A 15,548-nucleotide genomic window follows, 5' to 3' on the forward strand; every position below is an offset into this window, starting at 1 on the left:
CCGCCTCGGCCAACTTGCCTTGATTTAGATAGAGGAGACCTAGGTTGTGAACAGTGTCGAGTGTTGACGTGTGATCTGGTCCAAGTGCCTCCTCGCAACCTTGCAGAGCACGTATATACATCTTCTCCGCCTCGGCCAACTTGCCTTGATTTAGATAGAGGAGACCTAGGTTGTGAACGGTGATGAGTGTTGACGTGTGATCTGGTCCAAGTGCCTTCTCCTTGCCTTGCAGCGCTCGCAGAAATATGTTCTCCGCCTCGGCCAGCTTATCTTGGTCGCAGTACATTGCGCCCAAAGAGTCAATAGCCCACTCCAGTCCCTCTGTACGAACCTTGTCGCCCACGATGAAGTGGCCCTGTCGCGTCGCATGCTGTAGGAGTCGCCGATGCAAAAGCCACCAATCCCTCGCGTTACTGTTGGGAATTTCTGAAGCCACACAAGTCAAAGCTAGCCTGGCCAAACCCTGGTTCCACTTCTGGTTAAGCACAGAGACTGTCCATGAGTGTACACAGCTATGCATACTATACCTTCTAGCTCCAAGCGGGAGCGAAAGAGATTGGTCTATATCGACCAGTCCGAAGCTGCACAGAAGGGTAACCGCCTCATTGAAGTTCAGTTCGTCCTTGGCTAGCTTCCGTATCCATTCGTCGTCTGCGGAACTGGCGTGTCGAAGAAGTTCGAACCATATATCTTGTCTGTCAAAATATGCCCACCACTGAAGTAGTTTAGCAGCAGCAGCATTCTGGCGTTCGATCCGGACGAACGTGATCTGCCATGTCGTGCAAAGTGATCGATCCTCATAAGAACTGAGTTGAGGGCTCGTCTTTTGCAGCTTTAACCACGACGCTTGATGAAGCCGAAGATAATCTGAGAAATCTGTGGTCACATGTTGAAGATATGCCCCGGCGGCAGAAAGAGCCAGGGGGAGGCCGTCAAGTTCTTTAACTAGCGCTATGGCGCCACGGTCTGTTTTCATAAGCGCTACTACAACATCATAATTTCGTGTTGAGGATCACCTACCGTTTTGGATGCTTCCTCGTTTAGACGTATTGGAAAGGATCTCTAGACCTTCCTGAACCTTCTGCAACTTTTGAATATGGATGCGATAACCCTGGCTTACTTGCGCCGATCGGGTGGTGATGATGATGGAACCGTGATCTGCTCGGGGGAGAAAGTGGCGTATATCAACAGCAGAGGGGTCGAGATTACCAGCAGTCCGAGGGTTGTCATAATTATCATAGACCATCAGCCAGCGCGTATTTGTCTTTAGACTGAGCCAATTGTTGACTGCCGAGACCACTTGATCGAGGTTTCCGTCCAGGTCCACGTTGGTGAGTGCAGCAACGGAAAGACTGCCTCCCTGGTCTTCAAGTATACGTTGGGCGACGTATCGAAAACTCAGCTTGAGAGAACCCTCGTCGTTAGCATTTAACCAGAAGATTGCTGTGTATCTCTCCCTATGCTGTGTGATGTATTTGATGGCCAGCTGAGTTTTCCCGATCCCTCCGAGGCCGTGAAGAACGACAGCCGAGAGAGGATTGTGGCCATGTAACAAACGGCGCATCTCGGCAAGCTCGTTCTCTCGGGCGACGAATTGTGCCGCTTCGGGAATGGCCAAGCGGTCGAGCCCGACGACGAACTGATCAGAATCATGCCCTGGCGCGATTAGCTCCATTTGTCGATTGGTCGGAGCTTGAATCGAGAGCACCTACCTCGATAGATTTTGTCAATCTCGTCCTGAAGTCGCCTGTACGCCTTCTCCTGGCCTTCTCCATAGAGCAGCGACATCGAAACGTCGAAAATACCCAGCAAGCAATAGGCATGGTCTTCTTCCTCGGTAGTACGTCGACCTGAAGCCCAAGACATCCGCTCGTCACGGCTGAAGGTCTCCAAAGGCGCCCCTTTCAAAGCGGCACTAGGGATTCCGGTAATGTCATGAATGAAGTCCTGCAGCGTCAGCTTGCTCCCCAATCGGTCGCCTTCCAAACTAAAAAAGTCCACCTGTGCAGGCGCAAGGAGCTCCTGAAGGGTCCAACCTCGCGTGAACCATCGACTTTTCTTGAACGCCGCCTCCCAAGGAGAGGTGTCCAGTTGAGATGTGCCTTGGCCATCATGGAGCGATACATCTGTCAGATAGACATAACACCGAATGGCCTTCTGATACCAGCGAAACATAGAGTTGATAGCTCTAGAGAGCTCGCTACTATTCTTCTTGTCGATGCAGCAAGTGTCGATCCAGAAGTATCGAAGCCCATCGCCCGAAGCCTTGTCCGCGCAAAACTCAAGCATCTTCCAGCCAGCTTTTCTCTTCCCCGTACCTGCCACCACATCATGAAAGCTAATCTCTTCGTTATTGTCTGTTAACCAGGTATGGGAGAGGATGGCGTAAGCCGGGACGTCTCCCTTTGCGAATTCCTGAAAGCCAAATTCTCCGTTGGGTTTGCGCTCTAAGAGGCGCATCGTGGGGCATTAGGAGCGGACGGGACACGTTCTCGAGCAGACAATACTCGAAGAGCTCGCGCAGCACCGCAGGGCAAAATTGGTATCTCACGCATGGATGAAGTAACAAGCTGCTCACAGAAAAAGAACTCGCTCAAAGGCAGCGTTCGTGATGCGGCATCGTGGCGGAGCTTGCACATAATGCCACACCGCAGTCAGGCTGAATATTGCAAAATCAGCAGGCTGCTCTATACAGGCGAAGTCTGCGCAGCCGAACACTGGATAGAATATTCACGTGACCACAGCCATTTGAGGGCGAATGATTCGGCTGTATTGGCCAAGGACATGCCTCAGATGGACTTTCTGTGATTGACGCCAGTTCTGCACATTTCCTTACTGTATTTGCTGTTGCTGGTATTGCTGGTCGTCTGGAGGCAGTGATGTCTCTCTCTCGGTTGAGTTGCCTCGTCCATTGTTTCGCAGCGTCGCCCCCAAATAAAAAATCTCAAAAATTTGGTAACAGGAACTGTATGGGCGGGAGAAATTTTCCTGGCCACGAAAATTTCCATCTTTTCGTCTCCATTCTCCTAGGTACGGTTATTACTCCCCGATTGTTGACTGCTGCTGTACCAATCAATCTCTATCCATGGATACAGCCCTTGCTTCCGGCGTGACAGGTATGACAAGGTTTCATGACCCAAGCAAGGAACCAAAAAACGCTCCCACCATCAGTTCTGCAGCCATCTCATCCGCCTCCCGAGGATGGTGGATACTGTGACTGTTGAAAATACTGTAGGTTGTCCAAACCAGAAAGGTGAACGAGTTCTTCGTTCTTGACAAAGTCTCATTGATCCATGGACTCAACAGAGGCTGGCCGACAGACAGATGCGAACCGAGCCTCGCGAGGAGGATCGGCTCGAGCAAACCAACTTTTCAGCTCTGTGAAAGCGAAAGATCGCGACTCGTACTGGCACAAGTCCAAACAACGACCTTGGAACGGGGATTCTGTTCCGCCAGACCTCCGATCTCAATCTCTATCTTTGCTTGGGAAGTTCTGTTCCTCCTAAGGCAAACCGCGGACCGATCGTGGACCAGTGTCCCCCTCATCGCGTGCCACCCGAGTCCGATGGGTTTGTGCCTCTTTCCGTGTGCCACGCCGTCATAGCCTCAATTACCTCCGCATGATGTGCATTTTGCATATGCGTGGGCCCGAATGTGGTTTGTGCCCTGTCCATCAACAACCAATAACTATCGGGTTACATTCAAGCCTTCCGTGGAGTCTGGACCACATCCATAATTTTTTCCTGTTCTTTTACCAAATTTTTCCCAAGGTCAAGCATGGAGCACCCTGGTCAGAAGACGAGCTTCAAGGATCATGCCACATTTGGGCGAATGAAAAGCATATGACCAGAGTGCCACTGCAATGTACAGTGTTTTGGGCCAATTCGCCAAGACTATTACCCTCTCTGGCCTGGAACAGGTCCATACAGGTTTTCCTGGTGCTCTGACTCGCTGCGAGTCCGTCCTGCTTAGCTTCAGGATAGCCATCAACTATCCACAACCCGACCGGCCAACACCGAAAGGTACTCGTACCGTATCTCGTGGTCGGCCGTGTCAACTTTCGCCTCGTGCTCCTCGATGTGGCGTCGCGACCCATGGGGGATCCGTAACTCTCAAACATTGGCAAGGTTGGCCAATCTTCCAGTAAGTACCTGGGTATATATGACAGGCAGAGTCCCACACTTGTTCAAAATTGTCGATTTATAGATTTTCTGGAGAAGGCGTGTCTAAGGTGACCTTTCTTTGTTTTCTATCCCCAAGCACAACTTACTGCCTTAAGCGACATCCCCCAAGGCGACACATCAATACGGACAGTTCTCCCCTTGCGACAAAACCATGAGCGACAGCAGCAAGAAGCTAGAGATCGTCGACGGCGGGGTCGTCATAGCCAAGCGCTCTCCTAGTGACGACGTTAAACCTGGTTCCATCTCTGACAATGCCGACAAGCTCCAACGAAGACTCAACAACCGCCAGATCCAGCTCATCGCCATCGGCGGTTCGATAGGCACTGCCCTGTTCGTGAGTATCGGTGGAGGTCTCGCAAAAGGTGGTCCGCTCAGTTTGTTCCTCGCATACACCATCTACTCGTGCATGCTCGGCCTGGTCAACAACTGCATGGCCGAGATGGCCACACTGCACCCGGTCACTGGTGGTTTCATCCGAATGGCCGGTAAATGGGTAGATGACGCTTTTGGGTTCATGGCCGGCTGGAACTTCTTCTTCTACGAGGCACTTCTCATCCCGTTCGAAATCACTGCTCTCAACCTGGTCTTGTCGTTCTGGACTGATGCTATTCCTACCGCTGCCGTCTGCGCCGCTTGCATCGTGCTATACGCGTGAGAGTTGTCCCCCTAAGCGACTATCTGGAACAACGGTTGTCGATTTCATGTGTTTCCTAAATGCTAACCTATACTCTATAGCGCCATTAATATCCTCGCAGTCCGCGGATACGGAGAAGCCGAGTTCTGGCTGTCAGGAGGCAAAGTCATCCTGATCCTGATCCTGTTCTTTTTTACCTTCGTCACGATGGTGGGAGGGAACCCCAAGCACGACGCATACGGGTTCCGATACTGGAAGAACCCCGGACCCATGGCCGAGTACCACACCAAAGGCAGCCTGGGCCGTTTTGAAGGCTTCCTCGCAGCATTGTGGAACGCGTCCTTCGCAGTGGTCGGGCCCGAGTACATTGCCATGGTTGCCGCTGAAGCCAAGCGCCCACGCATCTACATCAAGAACGCCTTCAAGACCGTGTACTGGCGATTCGGCATCTTCTTCATCCTGGGCGCACTGTGCGTCGGTATCGTCGTGCCTTACAACGACCCTACCCTCGTGGCCATCCTGGACGGCACCCAAGGCGGTTCTGGCACTGCAGCAGCTTCGCCATATGTGATCGCCATGAGGAACATGGGAGTTTCGGTTCTCCCTCACATCACCAATGCGTTGATGATAACGTCCATCTTCTCCGCAGGCAACACGTACACATACTGTGCCACCCGAAACCTGTATGGTCTCGCCATCGAAGGCCGCGCGCCCAAGATCCTGACCCGATGCACGGGCAACGGCGTTCCGATCTTCGCCTTCGCCATCGTCATGTGCTTCCCGCTTCTATCGTTCCTGCAGGTCTCGAGCGGGTCGTCACAGGTCCTCACCTGGCTCGTCAACCTGATCACCGCTGGCGGCATCATCGACTACATCGTCATGTGTGTGACGTACTTGTTCTTCTACAACGCATGCAAGGCCCAGGGCATTGACCGCAATTCGTTCCCCTACACGGGTTGGTTCCAGCCGTATTGCGGATACATCGGCCTGGCGTGGATGTGCATGATCGTCATCTTTTACGGATACTCGTCCTTCACACCCTGGGATGTCGGCACTTTTTTCAGCTTCTACACCATGGTCATTGTCGCCCCGGTCTTGTTTGTAGGCTGGAAGGTCATCAAGAGGACTAGACTTGTGGGTGCGCGTGAGGCGGATCTCGTCTGGGAGCGACCAGTCGTTGATGCCTACGAGGCGTCGTTCGTCACCCCTCCTGCTGGATTCTGGACCGAGATATTGCAGCTCGTCGGTCTCAGACGGGACAAAAAGGATGTTAGACGCGAGTGTATTTGAGAGGTTGGAGGTGGGGGGTCGGAGTCGGGTACTCCTTCCTTACCTGTTGATACGATTGACGATAGCTTCGTGAAGGCTATAGTTGCACAGATGAACGACATCTGGATCTTCTTATTCTTTTTCGCCGTCTGGGTTTGTGATTCTGGACTTGTTCGATCACAAGTCCAGCTGGATTTTGCGTGTATCCAGACAAGATATTCTCTTGTCATTCTTATCATTCTATGAGACTAGCCTACATATACCCTGAGATGAACCAATTATGATGTCTGCCTTTTCTTTCTCCATTTTGCATCCAAACATTCAAGTCCTAGAAGTCAATGGCAGACGGACAATCGGCCGGCCAATGGTGCGTCCTTGATACTTTCAGAGATAGTACCCGCGGAAGTCTGGTTAGCAAACATCAATCCTCCAAATCATAAGCCAGAGTATCATCAACAGATCTTCAGCCTGATATCTTGAACTCTATATTCTATGCGAGAGATTCGGTCAGTCCAGGTCCTGGTTTGGGGTTGGAAGCGTGTAAATGTGCCAAGACCCCCCTTTCCCCTACCTGGTCAGTTTATGACAAAGGAGGAAAAGGGGTTATACGAGTTCGTTGTGCATAGTGTGAGGAAAGTTGAAAATGAATGAAAGTCCGGTCTCTCTATGCTCATTGTAGAACCGTCTCCTACCATGATGGTTTCTCCCGAAACATGAGACCTGGCGCGACTGGCCAGAAAGGCCTAGGAACAAGGAGGACGCTGTTGATGGGTCGGACAGGACATGCCCACTCAGGTTGTAGGAAGGACAGAGAATCGATACAAAGACCTGGCACGCGTGTTACGCAAGGGAAAGTGGTCGTGCTTGCTTAAGAGGAGGAATACGACATCGGATCTGAGAGATCGTGGCGGGTGATAAAGTAGTAACTTCACGAGCCGCATGAGCATAGAGGGATGGGACTGAGCGACCATATCAAGCCACGTTCCGATAAGTGAGGTTCTCCTGATGCCTGTGTACCCCGGACCTGCAGATCCCACGCGTCTGTCACAGTTGACCTGAACAGGGCTGAGTCTCTTGTTAGGCGGAGTCTCAGTTAAAATCGCTTCACTTCGTGCTTGGTCCTGGGTCTGTTGCTTTGTTTGATATCACTCTCTCAAACAATACTTTGACCTAAGACAGAGTACAGATGGTGGGATGAGATGAGGAGAAACGACAAAGTGAGCCGTTGTTCCGGCTTCCCTGGGCCCGTCATTCTTTGTGGTTGGTGAATGAACGGTTGATTGTCACCCGTTAGAGGGTCGGGGTGCTATGAGTCTATATAGGCGTAAGGAACGTCTCAACCCTAAGATGGCTGAGTGTCCAGCCTATATATATAGTGAGCACTCCTCTCTGCCCTATGTCTACCCCAGATACTCACAGGACCGAGTTCTTTGCTGAGATTGGGCCATTTTCCACGACCTGGAGACCGTCACCTGTCTCTCACACTCATTTCACATTCGACGCAAGGCCAGTGAAGTGCCTCCTCGATCGATATCGGCTTGAATCGCGACCGCCAAGGCGAGCGTTCCAGACGTCGCAGGGTGTTTCGCGCACGAAGACCCTTTGGAACACCTAAAAAACAACTTTCTTCGCGCCGATCTCAATTCGCGACAACCTGAAAGCTTTCACATCGCCAACATGGCTTCTCGCAGCGACCATCCCCCCTTGGACATCGCCATGGACACCGATCCCTCTCTGGGCCAATCCGTTGCGTACGAGTTGTCACACATGCCGCATCTCTCAATGACCTTTCGCGCATGGCAGAAGCTGAAGAGCTGTTACGGTCGACCCATTGAGATCAACGGGTATAACTTGGACATCGCCAGTCTGGTAGCAGTGGCAAAGTAAGTGACTCACAAGCGTGGCATTTGCAGAGACTCACACAAGTCCTTCAGAGAAGGTGAATTACCATACCTCGAGCAGAGTGCAGAGCTTTTTCAGCGGCTGGATGAAAGTCAACGTATCTTGCAAGAGAATCTGGTGGCCGGAAACCAGATATATGGTACGTCCAACTTCTTTGCCTTGAAACTGTACGTGTCTTGTTGACATGCTGCCCCAGGCGTCAATACAGGTTTCGGAGGAAATGCCGACTTGAGAACTCATAACCTCATTGACCTTCAACGAGCTCTAACACAGCATCAACATTCGGGCATTCTGATCATGGACGACCCCGAATTGCAACCCTACGTTGACAGAGAACTCAATCCACACTCAATGCCGTCAAGCTGGGTGAGAGGTTCAATGCTCGTACGATGCAACACCAATCTCAGAGGACACAGTGCAGTCAGTCTCAAAACCATTGACACCATGATGGAATTCATCCGCAGAGATTTCATACCCATTGTGCCCTTGAGAGGATCAATCTCGGCCTCGGGTGACCTCATGCCGCTGTCGTACATCGCTGGAGCATTGCAGGGAAATCCTGATATTTTATTGCGCTGTGGAGGAGACGAAGTCACAATCATGAATTCTCAAGAAGCATTTGCAAAGTTGCGTCGGCTCCACCTGGAAGAAGGCAATGGCTCTTACGCGTATCACTATTCCCCTCTTATTCTGGAACCAAAGGAAGGGCTTGGTCTGGTCAACGGCACCGCACCTTCGGCAACAGTGGCTTCGCTGGCAATGTGGCAGGCGAACCAGCTTGCTGTTCTCTCACAGGTCATCAGCTGCCTGACATCTGAAGCACTTGGGGCCAATGCTGAATGGACACATCCTTTCATTGCAAAAGTTCGTCCGCACTCAGGTCAGACCGAGGTGGCCCGGAATATGAGGAAGCTCTTTGAGGGTTCAAAGCTTGTTCGTGGACTTGGTGATCACATCAATCGGGAACAAGAAGGTCTTGTCCAAGATCGCTACGCGACCCGGACATCACCACAGTGGATTGGTCCGCAGTTGGAGGATCTTGTACTGGCTACCCAGCAGCTGGTTTGTGAACTCAACTCAACGACAGATAATCCTATCATCGACAGCGAAACCCGAGAGGTTCGTTGTGGAGGAAACTTTCAGGCAACCTCGGTCACAATGGCGATGGAGAAAACCCGATTGTGCTTGCAGATGATTGGTAAAATGCTGTTTGCGCAGACCACTGAACTATTGAACCCAACGCTGAACAATGGATTGCCTCCCAACCTGACGCCAGACGACCCCAGTCTCTCGTACTGTCTGAAGGGCGTCGACATCAACATGGCAGCGTACCAGTCTGAGCTCGAATTCTTGACCAACTCAGTCAGCTCGCACGTGCAGACTGCGGAAATGAACAACCAGGCCATCAACTCGTTGGCCCTGATTTCAGCACGGTACACAATGGACAGCGTCGAATTGGTTTCCTTGATGACAGCCTCGGCAATCTTTGTGGGACTTCAAGGAGTCGACCTCAAAGTCATGCATAAACACCGCCTGGACTTGGATGAATCCTACGTCAAGGACATCACCTTTGAATGCTTTGGGGAGACAGCAATACTCTCTGAAGAGGCGTTGGAGGAGCTGCATCCGATCATGTGGCGCAAGGCCAGTGAAGCATGGTATGCGAGCGCCAAGTCTGATGCCAGCGATCGAGCATCCGCCATGGCAGCAGCAGCGGTCGAAGCTGTCATGGGCTACATGATGACACACGAGTTGAACTCCACGCCAAGTGCACGCCAGTTGCTGCAGGAAACCAATATCTTCCAGGAACGACTTCATGAGAGCATGTTGACTTCATTCGTGAAGTACCGAACCGAGTTCACCAAGTCTCCCAGGACAGTTGGATACTTGGGCCGTGGAGCGGCAGCGCTCTACCAATACGTCAGAGAGGACTTGGGGGTGCCTTTCTATCGAGAGTTCCAAGAAGATCCACAAGATGGACACATTGTCGGCCGTACTGAAAAGACAGTTGGGTCGTACCTCTCGAGAATCTACCACACTGTGCGTCATGGAACACTGTTTGACGCATTGATGAAGTCACTGGAAGGACTCGTTGATGATGTGGAGTAGTCGGGCTACGTCCCATACTTTGCTGCCACGCCCACTCATCCTATTTTGGCAGTATCGACAGAGACTGATTGAACAGAGGTGATTGGAAAGGTGCCTTGGGGTGATTGGAAGACCCACGCTCAAAATTGAACGCCTTGTTCTGCCAGCAGCACAGTGAAGAAGTATCTTGGGGTGGCCTTGGACAAGATGACCGGAGGATGCAGCCGCTAAGGTGATTCTTGCAGCACCTAAGCTCTTATCAGATAGTGAAGCCCATAGATGGTTTCATAATGATCAGGACAAAGTCTTTGTATTTGTTTTTGCATTCTCCGAGGCAATGTCGCGATGAATCCCGCGGTAAAGCCAACAAAGACATAGTCGAGGCCTACGCCCGCTTGCGCCAATCGCGAATTGAAGCAGTAGATTCGTGGTGTTCGCGATCATAGATCTTGCACCACTAGCCTCTCATCTTCAAGTGGCGTCTGAATCGACTTACCACTGGCTGATCGTGTCAAAGAGACCTTGTATCCGGTGATCTCTACCGTCCCATAGCGTCCGTCTTTGCCTCTGTTCCTGAACACGATCTCATTGAACGGATTGCCATCATAAATCATCCAATCGATATCGCTGATGCAGAAATCGGACCAGACTTTGCCCTCGCGATTACTCTCGTCGGTGACGTTCATGACTGGAATGAATCTCCATAGCTCCCCATCTTGGTTTCCGTTTCCGTTTCCGTTGCTCTTGTTACGCCCGTGATGTTGGAATGTCGGTACAAGTTGCAACCCAAACAGGGTGGGTGGTGCCTGGAACGCAATCGGTAGGGCAGCTAGTACATCCGTCCCGTTCGATGTCCACCTGTCGATTCGTAGACCTTGATCGACCGTGTATTTGAGATCAAGGGAGGAATTTAACCCCGACGAGCCAGGGGCCACGTATTTCCCAACGTATACATGCTCTATCTGGGCTTGGACAACCTTGTCCGCGGCCTGAATGAGAGGCACAGTCACCTGCTCGCGTAGTAGGGCAAGTAAAGATGTATCACCGCCCGTGAAGATCGTGATTCCGAGATCGTACTCGGGAACGACTATGACGTTGGTGATGTACCCTGGCAATCCACCTCCTTTTGTGTAGAAAGTTACAGTGCGCGGTGTCCCGGTATTGTCCCGAGCTTCGTTTTCTTCGCCGTAGTTATTTGCGAGAATCTTATGGGTACGGAATATCTCCCATGGCATACCGTAGAAGGAAGACATGCCCGCCGTGAACGACGCGGGATGGAGCCAGTTGACTGTGTGTGTGATAGAACCATAGTGCGTGAGTACGTAGCGGAGAAACTTTGACATATCAGATGAAGAAGCGTACAGTCCGCCGGTCGGATTTTGGACGCCCTCGTCGATGTCCCAGTACCAACTTTCGTTCTTGGGGAGGACGGCACGCGAATCTGGCGGTCTATCGAAGGCTGAGCCACTCATACCCAACGGTTCTAGGATGGCAGTCTCGATATACTCTTCGTATGTTCTGCCCGTGACGTTGGCAATCACCATCCCCAACAGCTCGAACGCGATATTGGAGTATGTGGATTTCTGGTTTGGCGAAAACACAGGAGTGCTGGCACTCAAGTAGTCCAGCAGCTCGGTCTCGGTGCATGGTTTGTAGTCTGCATATGAGTCGCAGTGGGGGAGATTAGATGAGGTTGCTGATGGCAGACCAATCATTGAGGGAATGTCGAGTTCCCTGCTCAGATCGCTTTGGGCCCAGTCTCGTGGTATCCCACTTAGCTGGCTAGCGAGAGACCGTAGCGTGATGTCCCTCCATTGGATTGTTCCCTCCTGGCGGCGCTGCAGGTCTGTAAGGTATTTGTCGACGGGGTCGTCAAGACTCAGTTTTCCAGCCTCACTTTGCCGAAGGATCCCAAGAACCGTGAAGACCTTGGTGATGCTCGCGATGCGGTACGCGCTATCACCTGTAATAGCCTTTGCGCCTGGCCGGTCTTTGTTCTTGTCCTGGGCAGTGTGGAAGCTAGTCCACAGTGTTTTGTGAGAGGACGTTACTTCAATCGAGTACGAAGTGGTGTTGAACTTGGGATCGGAGATGGTTTCGAGGATCGCCGCCTCGATTCTAGTGAAAGCTTCAAGGAGTATTGGGGGTGCATTCTCGTAGTCTGGTAAAGAGAATGCTGGGCCTTGATAGCTACATCCGGCAGCAACAAGTCCTATCAGGCTTAGGAAAGCCAGGGATACAAATACTCTGAATTTGTGGTTCATTGTGGTTGGTCCTAGTTCCAGTTACAAGGGTTATGCCTTGGGCAAAGACCGTCGAAAGGCTCTCTTGAATCTGTCTAGCAGGTTCCTGTAGACTGGAAAAGAGACAACTGATGATTCTTGACACGAGGGGATCTTGTCGCTGACATACAGTAGCTTTCGACTCGATCAGGCAGAAAGGTTTCTTCTGTTTGGGGGCACTGGAACGAAGGTGGAGGGGATCGGCCCACTGTCCCTGACGGATCCCAACTCATCCGGTGCAGGCCTAGATCCGAGAGATGTCTTGAGAGAGCATCGGCTTCTTGACGTTGGCTTCGAGTCCGTTCAGACTCCACTAATAGGGCCCACGGTTGTACCTGGATGTCTTGAGTACGAAGTGTTGGGGGTGGCGCCGAGATGGTTAGATGGCTAAAGTGCAATGCTTCAACGTACTACGGTCACGGTCGACCATATATCTTAGTCCCGCACAACATCATTTCCTAGGTTGTTTCTTCTCACGTCACGTCTACCCGCATGTTCTTCTTGCGGCCATTTCAAGCGAAATAGGGGGGCCATTGAATGTGTAGAGGCTGAAGCCATGTCCATCAGACAGCTCAAGCCCACAATAGCTATGACAGATTCATAGGTGAGCTCAGCCAGGACATCTCTCTCACTCTGCCACCCTGTGGATATTGTCCTAGAGTACAGGGTTATGTAAGTCTGCAAAGGTCAGCATCCTACACATCGTCCGACATTCTGCACGCCCTGCCATCAGACACAACTCGTTTCGATGCATAAGACAGATCAAACCTTATATTTGGGGAAGCGGGGCGTCCACCCCCGGACGCGTCGGACGATGTCTCCTGCCGCCAACAACTGCCGAGTCAGCAAGTCAGCCATCCTTCTGTGATGCGGCGCTGGTTAAACGTTCACATATAAAGGTGTCCAGCCCGGCTCACTTTATCAGAAACCGAGTATCTTTGATCAGCGCGATTCACGCCGAAGCGGCTGAACTTTTCTTAACAATGGGCAGCGCTCCAGCTCAGTCCCGCTCCACTTCGACTTCACTTGGAAATCTCGAGGTCCAAGGCTTCGTCAATGAAAGCACGAGGGTTGCAAACTATCTCGGCATCCAGTATGCTACCATTCCAGCTAGGTTTCGCCAATCACAGCCTGTCGACCACCTAAATCAGTCCGGTACCCTGGACGCGACTCGTTATGGCCCAAGATGCCCACAGAATTTTAGGCCCCGAGGACTCCCAATATACGACGGACTACAGCAGGGAGAGGTGGCCGACGACGAATTTGGTTGTCTAAGACTCAATGTTTTCACTCCGACCGGGCCACAATCGAAGCCATTGCCTGTCCTGGTCTGGATACATGGTGGTGGGTTTGTTTTTGGAGACGGTGGTTGGGAGTATGACGGCAACAACCTAGTTCAACATGCAGTCGACATTGGTAAACCCATTGTGTACGTTTCACTGAACTATCGACTTGGCTACTTTGGGTTCTTATCTTCCAAAGAGTTGAAAGATGAAGCAATCAAGGATGGACAGACGCCTTATGCCAACATGGGTTTTTACGATCAGAGACTTGCGTTACTCTGGGTACGTGATGGCAGAAACCAACTATGGGTCTCGCACTAACATCCACTTGACAGGTGCAAAAGCACATATCAGCATTCGGTGGCGACGCCTCCAATGTGACCATCGCCGGCGAATCTGCTGGAGGACTCTCCGTCCTTGCTCAACTCCGATCAGATGTTCCGGTTTGCCAACGGGGAATAATACTCTCTAGCCCCAACCTCGACTATCCTCGTCCTGAAGAGTCTCAAGCAACGTTCGAGAAACTCGCCACCAGCACTGGCATTTCGAGCACTGCGTCTTCGGAAGAAAAGCTGGCAGCATTGAGATCATTAACCTCCGACGATATCGTCAAGCTCTTGGGCCGCTCTTTTGCAACTCCACGGTGGGATCCCGACTGGTTTGTCTATCAAGACGGTACCACAGCTACTGCTGGACCAGCTTCTCTGGGTCCATGGGTGAAGGGCGTGGTCACGGGCTCGACAAAAGATGAAGCAGCCGTGTTCCTTATCGGCATGGGTTGGCAAGCATGGAAATCCGAACAGTTCAAGGAGCAAGTAACATCGGTTGTACAAGACCAGAAAGATGCAACTGCGTTGACGAACGCGTATGGTATTGATCCGACCTCGCCTGCGGAAGTGAATCTGAGGGGCTTGATTGACATGGTGACGGATGCGAGCTTCTCAGCGCTCCCTTATATTGTCGCAGAGCAGTCGAGCGCAGCTCCTCCTATCAGCCTCTACCGATTCGACCAGCAAGATCCATTCTCGAAGAGTCCATTCTATGGCTTTGCATTTCACTCCCTCGACAATGCCTTCTTCTGCAGATATCCGGCACTCGCTGGACCCAGTGCAGCAGACGATGTCAAAGCAACCGTCGACCTATTCAATGGTGCCGTCCTAGATTTTACGTACGGAAATCAGCCGTGGGAGACGTACAAGGAGAACCAACGGGTAATGGTATTCAATGGAAAACGAAGCGGACTTGTGAAGATCGATGAACCGGATCGATGGAGGCGAGTCTTTCGAGAGCGGGGTGGATCAAAGACTGTACGGCGGTACAATCACAAGTTGATGGCACTTAACCATGACTCATTGCCCTAGGCGAACGGTTGTGAGTGCCCAAGTTATTGACCTCAAGCCTGAACGTAAAATAACTGAAGTCGTAGATAGCATCCGACTTCCTCAGGTACCATGTTAGAAAGCTGACAGCTTTGCCTAACACACCGAATCGAGATCGTACAACTCCTATGTTGACCACGCGTATGGCACGAAATATAAGTTTACTGATCAACGTCTGCCTTAGCCTCGTCACCCAACAACGTATTCATGATCAACGGCAGAACAGTAAGACTAGTGTGATAGGCTGTTACGTTGCAAAGTATGGAGAGTTGTGACACTATCCATCGAGGAGCTCCGACGAAGCCATGACTCTCTCATCTTGACAAGTTCGTGCTTACGTCGTAATATCCTTTACTCCTTGGATGGAGTTTTCATGGGCCCCCGGTGCTCAATTCGACTTCACTCATAGTCTCCTCGCTCGACGAGGACAAAGTAACTCAAGATAATGCATATATGTTGCATTCGACATTATTGAGTCAGGTATGGTGTATGACTGGACGTCAATACTGCCCCCCCCCCCCCCCCCC

At 51.5% G+C, this 15,548-nt stretch overlaps 5 protein-coding genes across 5 annotated transcripts in view; 3 read left to right on the forward strand and 2 right to left on the reverse strand.

The window, feature by feature from the left end:
• PV08_08483 (uncharacterized protein) overlaps positions 1-2,460 on the reverse strand; it is a gene marked incomplete at both ends in the record, with an annotated part of 3,220 nt that extends 760 nt beyond the window's left edge. The window contains 3 exons of the mRNA XM_016382808.1: positions 120-981; positions 1,021-1,656; positions 1,713-2,460. Coding sequence (XP_016233511.1) covers positions 120-981; positions 1,021-1,656; positions 1,713-2,460 — 2,246 coding nt within the window. The remainder of the gene's footprint in view (positions 1-119; positions 982-1,020; positions 1,657-1,712) is intronic.
• A 1,875-nt stretch (positions 2,461-4,335) lies between these two features.
• On the forward strand, positions 4,336-6,108 carry PV08_08484 (uncharacterized protein; the record flags this gene model as incomplete). Its single annotated transcript, XM_016382809.1, has 2 exons — positions 4,336-4,835; positions 4,920-6,108. The coding sequence occupies 2 exons, from the start codon at positions 4,336-4,338 to the stop codon at positions 6,106-6,108; spliced, it is 1,689 nt and encodes a 562-aa protein (XP_016233512.1).
• A 1,656-nt stretch (positions 6,109-7,764) lies between these two features.
• PV08_08485 (phenylalanine ammonia-lyase) lies at positions 7,765-10,098 on the forward strand (the record flags this gene model as incomplete). Its single annotated transcript, XM_016382810.1, has 3 exons — positions 7,765-7,970; positions 8,022-8,128; positions 8,186-10,098. The coding sequence occupies 3 exons, from the start codon at positions 7,765-7,767 to the stop codon at positions 10,096-10,098; spliced, it is 2,226 nt and encodes a 741-aa protein (XP_016233513.1).
• Positions 10,099-10,517: 419 nt separating this feature from the next.
• On the reverse strand, positions 10,518-12,341 carry PV08_08486 (uncharacterized protein; the record flags this gene model as incomplete). The annotated part of the gene is made up of 1 exon (XM_016382811.1): positions 10,518-12,341. The coding sequence occupies one exon, from the start codon at positions 12,339-12,341 to the stop codon at positions 10,518-10,520; it is 1,824 nt and encodes a 607-aa protein (XP_016233514.1).
• Positions 12,342-13,342: 1,001 nt separating this feature from the next.
• PV08_08487 (uncharacterized protein) lies at positions 13,343-15,003 on the forward strand (the record flags this gene model as incomplete). The annotated part of the gene is made up of 2 exons (XM_016382812.1): positions 13,343-13,924; positions 13,978-15,003. 2 exons carry the CDS (start codon positions 13,343-13,345, stop codon positions 15,001-15,003), a joined length of 1,608 nt encoding a protein of 535 aa, XP_016233515.1.
• Positions 15,004-15,548: the final 545 nt, after the last annotated feature.

Source organism: Exophiala spinifera (genome assembly GCF_000836115.1).
Source record: "Exophiala spinifera strain CBS 89968 unplaced genomic scaffold supercont1.6, whole genome shotgun sequence".
Classification (NCBI taxonomy): Eukaryota; Fungi; Ascomycota; class Eurotiomycetes; order Chaetothyriales; family Herpotrichiellaceae; genus Exophiala; species Exophiala spinifera.